The sequence below is a fragment of the Ornithorhynchus anatinus genome, chromosome 11, assembly GCF_004115215.2.
Source record: "Ornithorhynchus anatinus isolate Pmale09 chromosome 11, mOrnAna1.pri.v4, whole genome shotgun sequence".
NCBI classification, from domain to species: Eukaryota; Metazoa; Chordata; class Mammalia; order Monotremata; family Ornithorhynchidae; genus Ornithorhynchus; species Ornithorhynchus anatinus.
In genome coordinates, this window is record NC_041738.1 from 61010805 (window position 1) to 61025129 (window position 14325).

A 14325-nucleotide genomic window follows, 5' to 3' on the forward strand; every position below is an offset into this window, starting at 1 on the left:
CCTGTGATGCCCAGGCTTGGGCTCTACATACTAGATCACGCTAAGTGCTTAGTACAGTGCTCTGCACCTAGTAAGTGCTCAATAAATACTATTGAATGGATGCTTCCCCCCTCGAGACTGTGGGTGGTGAAGGATCCCTCGGCTTCTGAGCTGAGCAGCTGGGGACACACCCCTTCATTCATTCATTCATTCATTCATTCATTCATTCATTCATTCATTTTTATTGAGTGCTTTCTATGTGCAGAGCACTGTACTAAGCATTTGGGAAAGTACAATATAACAATAGAGAGACATTCCCTGCCCAGAACGAAAGCTTAGGGGGTCAGGGGAAGGCTGGGGCTGGGCTCTCCAAGGGAAATGGAAGCTTTTTATTATTATTATAATTATTATTATTAATAATAATAATAATGGTATTTGTTAAGCTCTTACTGTGATGATGATGGTAGTTGTTAAGTGCTTACTATGTGCCAAGGACTGTTCTAAGCGTCGGGGTAGATACAAGGTAATTAGATTGTCCCACGTGGGACTCACAGTCTGCATCCCCATTTCACAGTGAGGTGACTGAGTCACAGAGAAGTTAAGCGACTTGCCCAAGGTCACAGAGCTGATAAGTGCCAGGCACTGTACTAAGCACTGGAGTGGATACAAGCAAATTGGGGTGGGCACGGTTCCTGCCCCACATAGAGCTCACAGTCTTAACCCCCACTTTACAGATGAGTTAACTGAGGCCCAGAGAAGTGAAGTGACTTACTCAAGGCCACAGAGCAGACAAGTGGAGGGTCAGCTTAGGATGGGGCTCAAAATCCTGAGGCCCAGGTCGGGGTTGGGGGGTGGGTCGGGTCACTTCCAGATGGGTCTGGAAGCCCCTCTGGCGGCCCCCCAACCCCAGGACCCATTTCCCAGGAGACTGGGGTGAGGCCATTCTGCGGCTCTGCCTCTCTGCCAAGTCTTCCGGCTCTGTCCTCGGAGCCAGCCCCCAATCTCTGACCGCTGCCGGCCCCAGGGCCAAACCCGGGACCCTTCACTCACCATTTGCCCCTCTAACAGGGGGTCCTGGGGCTCTTGCCCAGCCGGGGCATCCACAGGGAGCAGGCCACCCGGCTCTGGACCGGGCCCTGCCCCAACGGGACTGGTCATGGGTCACCCAATCCAAGTCCTCTCCGGGAACCAGCCAGAGTGGACCAACATCCCTCCAGGCTCGGAGAGGGCAGGAGGCTGGAAGAGCCGGGACGCATCATGGTGCAGTGGATAGAGCATGGGCCCAGGAGTCAGAAGGACCTAGGTTCTAATCCAAGGACCTAGGTTCTAATCCCTGCTCTGCTGTGTGACCTTGGGCAAGCCGCTTCACTTCTCTGGGCCTCAGTTACCTCATCTGTAAAATGAGGATTAAGGTTTTGAGCCCCATGTGGGACAGGGGTTGTGTCTAGTCGGATTACCTTGTATCTACCTGAATTTAATACAGTGCCTGGCATCTAGTAAGTGCTCAACAAATACAATTTTTTAAAAAATAGGAGAGGCAGGGGCCTGGAGGGAGTCCCGAGCTCAAGCGGGCTGCCCAAAAGGAAGAGGGTCAGAGGGAGCAAAGGTCAGAGGACGGGACAGCCAGAGCACCCACGGCAGGTGGCCAGAAACACACGGCAGAAGCCCGCCCTTTAGCACTGGAGGCTTTATTGGTGGAGGCCGAGCTTTATCTAGGCTTTGTGGGGGGCTGTTGGGGGGCTGCGACACGACATCTTTAAATGTATATGCAGCAATATCGGGGTCCCTCTCCTTGTTCCTGCTCTCCCGCTGGAAGAGAAACAGTCAGAGCGTTAGCTTGGGGCCGGCACCGTCAGGGCCGGGGGCGGGCCGGGCTGCGGGAGCGGGACGGACCGCAGACCCCTGCCCCAGGGAAGGAGCAGGAGCCTCTGGGAATCACCCGGGGCCTCTGGGAATCATCTTTGGGGTCCCTGCAAGCCGGGGGGAGGGGAAGGGAGAGGGCAGCCCTGGGTCCCGGGGACCCCGAGGGCTTGTGGGTTCTGGGGATCCGGGGACAACACTTACTTTTTCCGCATTTCTTGCTCTGCTGCCTGAGCTGTTGGTTGGGGGTGAGGGGTCCTCTTCTCTTGTAGCTTTTCTACCGTGGCCAGTCCCGAGAGCAGCCCCTGCAGCTCTGAGGGGAAGCGTGTCCGAGGCTTCTCCCCAGGATCCGCAGATGGACAAGCTAGGGGGCTCCCGGCTACGGGGGTCCCGGAGGTGAATTCTGGAGCCTCCTTGGAGGCAGAGGGCCTGACTAGAGAGGTCCTGCATGGAGAGGTCTTGGAAGCGAAACCTCGAGACTCCTTTGAGGATGAAGGTCTAGCTGAAAGGGGCCTGGAAACAGATTTTTGAGACTCCTTGGAGGCAGACGGCTCAGCTGGAAGGGTCCCAGGAGCGAATCCTTGAGACTCCTTTGAGACGGAAGGTCTGGCCGAAGGAGTCCTGGAAGCAGATTTTTGAGACTCCTTGGAGGCAGAGGGCTCAACTGGAGGGGGCCCGGGAGTGAATCTTTGAGACTCCTTCGAGACGGAAGGCCTGGCTGAGGGGGGCCTGGAAACAACCTTTTGAGATTCCTTGGAGCCAGAGGGCTCAGCTGGAGGGGTCCCAGGGGTGAATCTTTGAGACTCCTTTGAGGCAGACAGTCTGGCTGAAGGGGTCCTGCAGGCAGATTTTTGAGACTCCTTGGAGGCAGAAGGTTTGGCTGAAGGGGGCCTGGGATCAGATTTTTGAGACTCCCTGGAGGCAGAAGGTCTGGCTGAAGGAGGCCTGGAAGCAGATTTTTGAGACTCCTTGGAGGCAGAGGGCTCAGCCGGCAGGGGCCCAGGAGCGAATCCTTGAGATTCCTTCGAGGCAGACAGTCTGGCTGAAGGGGTCCTGGATGGAGAGATCCCGGGAGCGAATCTTTGAGACTCCTTCGAAGCAGAGAGCTTGGCTGGAGGGGTCGCGGCTGGAGTGTGCCCCGGAGCCTGCTCTTCCACGTCTCGGGGTCCCAGAACGGAGGCAGAAGAGGAGCTCTTCGAGGAGGCCTCCGGGGGTTGTCGTTTGCTGAGCGAGATGTCGGAGGCGGGAGGCTCCTCCCCGAAAGCGCGGCCCTGAGAGTCCCGCCTAAGCAGGTCTGACTCGAACAAGGTCTGGGACGTGGGCCAGGCCTCCGCGGGGCTGAAGGGGCTATCTGTGGGGGGCCTGGGGAGAGAGGAGGAAGAGGAGGGAGAAGAGGAGGCCTTGGCATTCGGGGCGGGAGGCAGCAACCGGGATTCGGGTCCCGCCGCCTGTTGGATGCTGTTCTCCGAGGCCTGGATGAGCCTGTCGACGTAGAACAGGTGCTTGGAGGTCTGCACGTGGGCTGCGCGGACCCCGGCAGGCGGCTCCGCTTCTGTGGTGCAAGCGGCGGGGGTCAGCGGCTTGGGCGGGGAGGACTGAAGCAAATCCAGGGAGGTCTGTATCTCGATATCCGCCTTGGGGCCCGGGGGCACCTTCCGCGGGGCCGGCTTGAACACCAAATCCGACGTCTGCACATGGACGTCGACTGTGCTAGGGGGCTCTTCTTCCACCAAAGGCTCCGGTTCCGGCTCAGGTTCCGGCTCGGGTTCCAGCTTGGGTTCTGGTTCCGGCTCGGGTTCCGGTTCCGGCTCGGGCTCCGGTTCTGGCTCCGGCTCTGGGTCTGGTTCTTCTGGTTCCGGGTCCAGCTCCAGCTCAGGGAGCTCATCGAGTAACTGTCAAAGGCAACATCTCCATCAGGAGGGTGATGCTTGATTGGAGCCCCTGCGTCCTCTGGACCTCCTGTGCCCTGAACCCCACCTGCTCCCGCTTCCCCCATTCCTTTTGCCCCCGCCAACCCCCTCATCCACGAGCGTCTGCTGGCGTGCCCTAAAACTAGGGGTGTGTCCTGGAGCTGTGCCCAGCTCTGCCCTCTGGGCTGGGGACCTAATCTTTGGGAAGGCTGGGGGTGGTGCACCAGCTCACCAACTCCTTCTTGCTTCACTCTGTACCCTTTATTCACCCCTGCCTCAACCCCACAGCACTTCTGTAAAACATCTGAAATTTATTCAATTCTATTAATGTCTGTCTCCCCCTCTGGTAAGCTCCTTGCGGGCAGCGAATGTGTCTACAAACTCTGCTATCCTGGACTCTCCCAAGTGCTTAGAAATAATAATTGTGATATTTATTAAGGCTTACTCTCTGCCAGACACTGTACTAAGCACTGGGGGAGATGCAAGATCATTTGGTTGGACACAGTCCCTGATGATGATGAGGGTATTTGTTAAGCGCTTACTATGTGTCAAGCACTGTTCTAAACGCTGGGGTAGATACAAGTTAATCAGGTGGGACACAGTTCCTGTCCCATAAGGGGCTCACATTCTTAATCCCCTTTTTACAGATGAGGAAACTGAGGACCAGGGAAGTTAAGTGACTTGCTCAAGGTCACAGAGCAGACAAGTGGCGGAGTCAGGATTAGAACCCAGGCTCTCTGACTCCCAGGCCCTTGCTCTTTCCACTAGGCCACGTGCTTTCTGCACAAAGTAAGCGCTCAACAGATTTGACCCTTAGAATCCGTGAGGGCAATAACCAGAACCGCCCGTCTCTGGGGCCGGGAAAGAGCCAAAGAGTCCAAGAGTCCTCTGGGAACCTCTGCACTACTCTTCTAGATAGGCTGACATAATAATAACAATAATAATAATAATAATAATAATAACTGGTATTGGTTAAGCACTTAACATGTTCCAGGCCCTGTACTGAACGCTGGTGTGGATTCAAACAAATCTGATTAGACTCACTTCCTGTTCCTTGTGGGACTCACAGTCAATCCTCATTTTGCAGATGAGGTAACTGAAGCCCAGAGAAATTAAGTAACTTGCCCAAGGTCACACAGCAGACAAGGAGTGGAGCTCTAATTAAAACCCAGGCCCGTGCTCTATCCACTACGCCATGCTGCAAGCCCAAGCGCTTAGTACAGTGCTCTGCACATAGTAAGCACTCAATAAATACTTTTGAACGAATGAAGTAGCATACATTCGTGAGCCCGTCATTGGGGAAGGATTGTCTCTGTTGCCGAGTACATTCCAAGCGCTTAGTCCAGTGCTCTGCACATAGTAAGCACTCAATAAATACTACTGAATGAATTCGTCAGAAAGGATCGGGTGGGGGGGGACAAAGGGGGGTGATTTGGTGGCCCTTGGCAATAATGGCTTCCTGTAGGCAAATGCCGTGAACTGTAAGCTCGTTGTGGGCAGGGAACATGTCTACCAACTCTGTTATGTTGTACTCTCCCAACCGCTTAGTACAGGCTCTACACACAGGAAGCGCTCCATCAATACCTTTGATTGACTAGTTGGGTTCAAAGTGGGAAGTCCCCCAAGGGACTGAGCCCGGATCCCTCTTTCCCCCCTTAAAGCACGGCCCCCCAGCCTTCACCCCAAAGCGGGCCCAGTCATCACCTCAACCATGTCTTCGGGCTCTGGTTCCGGCTCTGGTTCTGGCTTTGGTTCTTGAATTTCATTCGGGCTGCGGGAGGGGGAGGGCCAGAGGATTGGGTTGAACTGGGGGCTGCCGGGGGGCTCGGCGGGCTTCTAGGTTCCCTTCTCCCCCCCAGGGAGATGCGGATGGTCAGTGACCTGGGGCTGTGGGGCCTGGGAGTCGAATGTCAAGATGCCCGAGCCCCAACCCTGAGGGCCTCCTGAGGAGAGGAAGCGGCCAGCGGTAGCCGACAGGCTCTGGTCAACCCCCATAATAATAATAATAATATTGGTATTGGTATTATAATAAGAAGAAGAATAATGTGGGTATTTGCTAAGCGCTTACTATGTGCTGAGCACTGTTCTAAGCACTGGGGTAGATACAGGGTAATCAGGTTGTCCCACATGAGGCTCACAGTTAATCTCCATTTTACAGATGAGGTAACTGAGGCACCGAGAAGTGAAGTGACTTGCCCACAGTCACACTGCTGACAAGTGGCAGATCCGGGATATGTTAGTATTTGTTAAGCGCTTACTACGTGCCGAGCACTGTTCTAAGCGCTGGGGGAGATACAGGGTAATCGGGTTGTCCCACGTGGGGCTCACGGTCTTTATCCCCATTTTACAGGTGAGGTAACGGAGGCACAGAGAAGTGAAGGGACTTGCCCAGAGTCACCCCTGGACACAAAGCGTGCCGGATTAGCCCAGCCCTTCCGCTGGGAGGGGCTGGCCCGGGAAAAGTTGGGGAGGGTCTCAGGGTCAGAAGTGATCCGGGCCCTGGGGATACCCCGAGGGACAGGGGCTGGGCAGGGCATTACCAAGTCTCCACTACATCCACGTCCTTCTTACTGCAGCATGGAAAGATACTGGCATCTGGAGGGGACAGGGGAGTAGGATGGAGTGAGCAAAGCTGTTTAATAATCATAATAATAATGTTGGTATTTGTTAAGCGCTTACTATGTGCACAGCACTGTTCTAAGCGTTGGGGTAGATACAGGATAATCAGGTTGTCCCACGTGAGGCTCACAGTCTTAATCTCCATTTTACAGATGAGGGAACTGAGGCCCAGAGAAGTGAAGTGACTTGCCCACAGTCACCCAGCTGACAAATGGCAGAGTGGAATTCGAACCCATGACAGTGCTCTGCACATAGTAAGCGCTCAATAAATACTATTGAATGAATGAATGAATGACCTCTGACTCCCAAGCCCGGGCTCTTTCCACTGAATCACGCTGCTTTACTGATTTCTATTCATATCTCTCCCTCTAGACTGTAAGCTCACTGTGGGAATGTGTCTGTTTGTTGTCCCTAGCACTTAGTACATTCATTCATTCTGTCGTATTTATTGAGCGATTACTGAGTGCAAAGCACTGTTCTAAGCGCTTGGGAGGGTATTGGGCAGGGATTGTCTCTATCTGTTGCCGAATTGTCCATTCCAAGTGCTTAGTACAGTGCTCTGCACATAGTAAGCGCTCAATAAATACCACTGAATGCATGAATGAATACAATCTAACAACCGACACATCCCTGCACACAACGAGTTCACAATCTTGAGGGAGAGGCTGACATTAATAGGAATAAATAAATGAATAAATTACAGATCTATACTGATATATACATATGTGCTGTGGGGTTGGGAGGGAGGATGAATGAAGGAGCAAGTAAGAGCGGCACAGAAGGGAGTGGGAGAAGAGGGGAGGGAGGCTTAGTCAGGGAAGAGATGGGGGATATTTGCCTTTAATAAGTAAGCGCTTAACAAATACCAACATTATTATTTAATAAGGTTTTGAAGTGAGGGAGAGCAATTGTCTGAGTTGTACTTTCCCCAGCACTTCGTACAGTGCTCTGCACCCAGTGAGCGCTCTATAAATACGATTGAATGAATGAATAAGAGGAGGGTGGGCACCCAATAAGTATGCGATAAATACGAATGACTGACTGAATGACTGAGCCATAGGGTCCAAGGCCAAGGGAGGAAGAAGGAGGTCGGAAGCCAAGCCCAGAGTGATTCTGGGTCAATAAGGGGGACCCGGCCCCTGCGACGGGACCCCAGATTTAGCCAGTTGCTTCAGGCTCGGCCTCTCAGCAGTGCTTCCCCCTCGCACCCACGGCCCTCTCCCCTGCAGACCCTGACCTGGACCCCTTCCCTGCCCCTCGCCTCTCCGCCTCCATCCTTGTTAATATTGGTATTCGTTAAGCGCTTACTATGTGCAGAGCACTGTTCTAAGCGCTGGGGGAGATACAGGGTAGTCAGGTCGTCCCACGTGAGGCTCACAGTTAATCCCCATTTTCCAGATGAGGTAACTGAGGCACAGGAAGTGAAGTGATTTGCCCACAGTCACACAGCTGCCAAGTGGCAGAGCCGGGAGTCGAACCCATGACCTCTGACTCCGAAGCCCAGGCTCTTTCCACTGAGCCCCGCTGGTTCTGGCCCATCTCCTCGCCTGACCCTCTCCCGCCAAGAGGTGGTCAGTCGGTCAGCCAGTCGTACTTACTGTGGGCCGACCACTGTGCTAAGCGCTTAGGAGAGTACAACAGAACAAAAATCACTCTCTGCCCACAACGAGCTTCCAGTCTAGAGGGGTAGGGAACACCTCCTTTGATTCACTGCTATCTGGGAGGAGCCAGAAGGGCGTTTGACGGCTACTCTCCTACTTCAACCCGGCCCTCACACTTCCCTCCGCTAACGCCAACCTTCTCACTGCGCCTCTATCTTGTCTATCTCGCCGCCGACGCCTTGCTCACGTCCTGCCTCTGGCCTGGGACGCCCTCCTTCCTTACAGACAATGACTCTCCCCTGTTTTCAAAGCCGTACTGAAGGCCCATCTCCTCCAAGAGGCCTTCCCTGACTAAGCCCCACTTTTCCTCATCTCCCCCTCCCTTCTGCATCGCCCTGATTTGCTCCTTTTATTCAAACCCCCTCCCAGCCCCATAGCACTTATGTACCTATCTGTCATTTATTTATTTCTATTAATACCCGTTTCCCCCTCTAGACTGTAAGCTCATTATGGGCAGAGAATGTGTCTTGTTTATTGTTACGGTACACTCTCCCAAGTGCTTAGTACAGTGCTCCGCACACAGTAGGCGCTCAATAAATACAGCTGAATGAATGAAGTCCGGTTGCTGTTCCTCTGGGTTCAGCAAAGGTGGGAGGGGGAGGAGGGACCCCCAGAGAAGATAATAATGGTGGTATTTGTTAAGCGCTTACTATGTGCAGAGCACTGTTCTAAGCGCTGGGGGAGATCCAGGGTCATCGGGTCGTCCCACGTGAGGCTCACGGTTAATCCCCATTTTACAGATGAGGGAACTGAGGCCCAGAGAAGTGAAGTGACTCGCCCACAGTCACACAGCTGACAAGTGGCAGAGCCGGGATTCGAACCCATGACCTCTGACTCCCAAGCCCAGGCTCTTTCCACTGGGCCATGCATGGCGAGGGGTTCGGGGTCACCCCAACCCCAAGGATCCTTGTGAGATCCTGGTCTGGGGAATTGCCCATGACTAATGCTGGACAGCGTGGCTCAGTGGAAAGAGCCTGGGCTTCGGAGTCAGAGGTCACGGGTTCGAAGCCCAGCTCTGCCACTTGGCATCTGTGTGACCGTGGGCGAGTCACTTCACTTCTCTGGGCCCCGTTGACATCATCTGTAAAATGGGGATTAACTGTGAGCTTCACGTGGGACAAGCTGATGACCCTGTATCTCCCCCAGTGCTTAGAACGGTGCTCTGCACATAGTAAGCGCTTAACAAATACCAACATTATTATTATTATCAAACTCCTTAAGGGCAAGGATTATTACAGTACAAGAGGGGCTGGGCTGCTCTCAAAAGGGGAGTGTTTTAGCCTCCTGTAGCACTTACAGACATATTTTACACAGTTAACTCCCTTCCATCCCCTCCAGATTGGAAGCTTGTTATAGGCAGGGAAAGTGTCTACCAACTCTATTATGTTGGACTCTCCCAAGAGTTGAGTACAGTGCTCTGCACACAGTGAGCACTCAATAAATACCACTGCCGGTTCCATTGCAATTTCAGGACATCTCCCTGACCGCCCCCTCCGATAAGATTAGATTTGTAAACTGGCTCAGTGGAAAGAGCCCGGGCTTGGGAGTCAGGGGTCGTGGGTTCGAATCCCGGCTCTGCCACTTGTCAGCTGTGTGACCGTGGGCGAGTCGCTTCACTTCTCTACGCCTCAGTTACCTCATTTGTAAAAGGGGGATTAAGACTGTGAGCCTCACGAGGGACAACCTGATGACCCTGTATCTCTCACAGCACTTAGGACAGTGCTCTGCACATAGTAAGCGCTTAACAAATACCAACATTATATTATTATTAAGCTCCTTAAAGGTAGTTATTGTGGCAACTATTGCAGTCTCCGAACACAGCAAGCGCTCAATAAATACGACTGAATGAACTACTGCAGTATCCCAGCGTTTAGTAGAGGGCTTGGCACTAAGGAGATGCTCAATAAATATCATTTATTCATTCATTCATTCAATAGTATTTATTGAGTGCTTACTATGTGCAGAGCACTGTACTAAGCGCTTGGGATGAACAAGTCGGCAACAGATAGAGACAGTCCCTGCCGTTTGACGGGCTTACGGTCTAATCGGGGGAGACGGACAGACGAGAACAATGGCGATAAACAGCGTCAAGGGGAAGAACATCTCGTAAAAACAATGGCAACTAAATAGAATCGAGGCGATGTACAATTCATTAACAAAATAAATAGGGTAGCGAAAATATATACAGTTGAGCGGACGAGTACGGTGCTGTGGGGATGGGAAGGGAGAGGTGGAGGAGCGGAGGGAAAAGGGGAAAATGAGGCTTTAGCTGCAGAGAGGTAAAGGGGGAATGGCAGAGGGAGTAGGGGGGAAGAGGAGCTCAGTCTGGGAAGGCCTCTTGGAGGAGGTGATTTTTAAGTAGGGTTTTGAAGAGGGAAAGAGAATCAGTTTGGCGGAGGTGAGGAGGGAGGGCGTTCCGGGACCGCGGGAGGACGTGACCCGGGGGTCGACGGCGGGATGGGCGAGACCGAGGGACGGTGAGGAGGTGGGCGGCGGAGGAGCGGAGCGTGCGCTCTGGAGACCAGAGCACTGCCTATCTGGAACTCAGATCCCTGAGACCTGACGCCCCAGCCCGGCCCGGTCTGCCGACAGCGGCCTGGATTTCCAAGGGTGCCCTGGCTGGCTCTTTCCGGACTGTGACCTCGTTGTGTCCACTAACTGTTCATTCATTCAATAGTTTTTATTGAGCGCTTACTATGTGCAGAGCACTGTACTGAGCGCTTGGAATGTACAATTCGGCAACAGATAGAGACAATCCCTGCCCACTGACGGGCTTACAAGATGGTGGCCCATAAGAAAGCAGCCTGGCATAGTGGCTAGAGCCCGGCCTGGGAGTCAGAAGGTGGTGGGTTCTAATCCTGGCTCCGCCACCTGTCTGCTGAGTGAGCTTGGGCAAGTCACTTCATTTCTCCGTGCCTCAGTTACCTCACCTGTAAAATGGGGACTGAGACTACGAGCCCCACATAAGACAGGGACCGTGTCCAACCCGATTTGCTCATAGCTACCCCAGCGCTTAGAGCAGTTTTGGACACATAGTAAGTACTTAACAAATACCATAATTCCTCAGTGCTAGCACAGCACCTGACACATAGTAAGTTCTTAAAGACCATAATTATTATTATTATGGCAAGGAATTGGCTGCCAGGCTCCGGGACCTGACTGGGAATCCAAGCTGTCCAGGGCAGGGCAGGCGCACAGGGCTTAGTACAGTGTTCTGCACACATTAAGCACTTAATACATACAATTGACTGCCAACTCCAGGAGTTGGGTGGGCCCTAGAGCCCAGCACAGAGGGGAAAGAGCGTGGGCCTGGCAATCAGAGGACCTGGGTTCTAGTTCCGGCAGTGCGACTTGCCTGCTGTGTGACTGTGCACAAGTCACTTCACCTCTCTGTGCCTCATCTGTCAAATTCATTCATTTAATCGGATTTAATGAGCACTTACTGTGTGCAGAACACTGTACTAAGCACTTGGAAAGTACGATTTAGCAGTAGAGACAATCCCTGCCCCCAAGGGAGATATGGAGATACCTTTTCTCCCTCCTCCCTTAGACTGTGTCGCCTGGGGCTTTGTCTGATCTGTTTATATTAAGCGGTTAGTACAAGAAGCAGTGTAGCCTAGTGGAGAGAGCACAGGCCTGGGAGTCAGAAGGACCTGGGTTCTCATCCCGGCTCCGCCCTGTGCCTGTCACGTGACCCTGGGCAAGTCACTTCACTTCTCTGAGCCTCAGTTACCTCATCTATAAACTGGGGATGAAGACTGTGAGCTCCATGTGGGACAGGGACTGGGTCCAACCTGATTTGCTTGAATAATAATAATAATGTTAGTATTTAAGCGCTTACTATGTGACGAGCACTGTTCTAAGCATTGGGTAGATACAGGATAATCAAGTTGTTCCACATGAGGCTCACAGTCATAATCCCCATTTTAAATAATAATAATTATGGTATTTTATTAAGCGCTTACTATGTGCCGAGCACTGTTCTAAGCACTGGGGTGGATACAAAGTAATCAAGTTGTCCCATATGGGGCTCACAGTCTTCATCCCCATTTTACAGATGAGGTCACTGAGGCACAGAGAAGTGAAGTGACTCGCCCAAAGTCACACAGCTGACAAGCGGCGGAGGCGGGATTAGAACCCATGACCTCTCCCAAACCCGAGCTCTTTCCACTGAGCTATGCCGCTTCTCTAATAAGCGCTTAGCACAGTGCTTGGTACATAGCAAACGTTTAACAAATACCACAATTCTTATTATACGACTGATCATATTGGTTCCACACCAACATTTGGTCCACAGCAAGCAATCAACAAATGACACCTGGAAGGAAGGGGAGGAGGGCTTCTATTTGGGGGTGTTAGGGATGTGAGCTCGTTGAGGGCAGGGAATGTGTTTGATGTTCTATTGTCCTCTCCCAAGTGCTTAGGACAGTGTTTTGCATACCGTAAATGCTCAATAAATATGATTATCACTATTAATAACAATAAGGAGTCTAAGCCCCTTTTCCTCAGCTCCCCCTCCATTCTGCGTCACCCCAACTTGCTCCCTTTGCTCTTCCCTCCCTCCCCGCCCCTCAGCACTTATGCACATATGTATATATCTATAATTCTATTTAGAATTATATAGAATAGACAGGCTCACAGTCTTAATCCCCAGTTTTCCAGATGAGGCACAGAGAAATCAAGCGGCTTGCCTGAGGTCACAGAGCAGCCAAGTGTCGGATCCAGGATCAGAACCCACGTCCTCTGACTCCCAAGCCCGGGCTCTATCCGCTAAACCACACTGTTTCTCTATATCTATTTATATTGAAGGCTTAGTGGAAAAAGCCCAGGCCTGGGAGTCAGAGGTCATGGGTTCTGATCCTGGCTCCACCACTTGTCAGCTGTGCGATTTTGGGCAAGTCTTTTAAGTTCTCGGTGCCTCAGTTATCTCATCTGTAAAATGGGGATGAAGGCTGTGAGCCTCACGTGGGACAACCTGATGCCCCTGTATCTCCCCCAGTGCTTAGAACAGTGCTCGACACAGAGTAAGCGCTTAACAAATACCAACATTATTACTATTAAGCGCTAGGTGCCAAGCATTGTTTTAAGCACTGGGGTAGATATAGGGTAATGAGGTTGTCCCACGTGAGGCTCACGGTCTTCATCCCCATTTTCCAGATGAGGTAAGTGAGGCACAGAGAAGTGAATAATAATAAGGATAATGGTATTTGTTCATCGCTTACTATGTGCCAAGCACTGTTCTAAGCGCTGGAGTAGATACAAGGTCATCAGGTTGTCCCACGTGAGGCTCACCGTCTTCATCCCCATTTGACAGATGAGGGAACTGAGGCCCACAGAAGTGAAGGGACTTGCCCAAAGTCACCCAGGTAACAAGTGGCGGAGCCAGGATTAGAACCCATGACCTCTGACTCCCAGGCCCGCGTTCTTGCCACTAAGCCAGGCTGTATCCCCCTTCCCCATAGAAGCAGCGTGGCTCAATGGAAAGAGCACGGGCTTTGGAGTCGGAGGTCATGAGTTCGAATCCCAGCTCTGCCACTTGTCAGCTGTGTGACTGTGGGCAAGTCACTTCATTTCTCTGGGCCTCAGTTCCCTCATCTGTAAAATGGGGATGAAGACGGTGAGCCCCACGTGGGACAACCTGATTCCCCTGGGTCTACCCCAGCGCTTAGAACAGTGCTCTGCACCTAGTAAGCGCTTAACAAATACCAACATTATTATTATTATTCCCCCCCCCCCAGCGTTTAGCACAGTGCTGGGCACACAGTAAGGACTGGAGGAGGGAAGGGGGTGCGGGATCTGGTTGTGGCCAGCAGGGGGCAAGCCTGAGCTCCTGCGGCCCGAAACCCGCCGCCCGCGCGTGACGTCACTTCCGGCCCCTCCGCACCTGTCAGCCCCATGGCGGCTCGGGGTCGGGGTCGGGTTCGGGGTCGGAGGGGAGCGGGTGGTCGGTCGGGCGGTCGGTCGGTCGGCCGGTCCCCGCACCCGCCTCCAGCGCGCTCTTGGCTCCCCCGCATCCTGCGGCGCGGCCCCGGCGGGGGAGGGGCAGGCCGGCGCCGGGCGCGCCTGTGACGTCACTCGCGGCCTCTATGACGTCACGGGGCCCCCGGCGGCCCTTTGGCTGCTTCCGGTGTCCGCCTCCCCCCCCCCATTCACTCATTCATTCATTCATTCATCATGTTGGTATTTGTTAAGCGCTTACTATGTGCCGAGCACTGTTCTAAGCGCTGGGGGAGATACAAGGCAATTAGGATGTCCCACAGGGGGTTCACAGTCTTCATCCCCATTTTCCAGATGAG

The 14325-nt window shown here is 53.0% G+C and overlaps 1 protein-coding gene across 1 annotated transcript; it reads right to left on the reverse strand.

Annotated features, from left to right (window-relative positions):
• Positions 1–1649: 1649 nt before the first annotated feature.
• On the reverse strand, positions 1650–14043 carry SPATA32 (spermatogenesis associated 32). The gene is made up of 5 exons (XM_029074655.2): positions 13914–14043; positions 6290–6344; positions 5454–5520; positions 2044–3731; positions 1650–1788 (listed from the first exon to the last, which is right to left on the reverse strand). The coding sequence occupies exons 1-5, from the start codon at positions 14041–14043 to the stop codon at positions 1692–1694; spliced, it is 2037 nt and encodes a 678-aa protein (XP_028930488.1). The 3' UTR covers positions 1650–1691.
• Positions 14044–14325: the final 282 nt, after the last annotated feature.

Excerpts from the sequence above, each read along its gene's own strand:
- SPATA32 (XM_029074655.2), bottom strand. The coding sequence starts at position 14,043 with ATGCGGGGGAGCCAAGAGCGCGCTGGAGGCGGGTGCGGGGACCGGCCG. Across the intron at positions 6,345-13,913 it reads AGCCGCCATGGGGCTGACAG|ATGCCAGTATCTTTCCATGC; the intron begins GTGCGGAGGGGC and ends TGTCCCCTCCAG. Across the intron at positions 5,521-6,289 it reads GTGGATGTAGTGGAGACTTG|CCCGAATGAAATTCAAGAAC; the intron begins GTAATGCCCTGC and ends CCCCTCCCGCAG.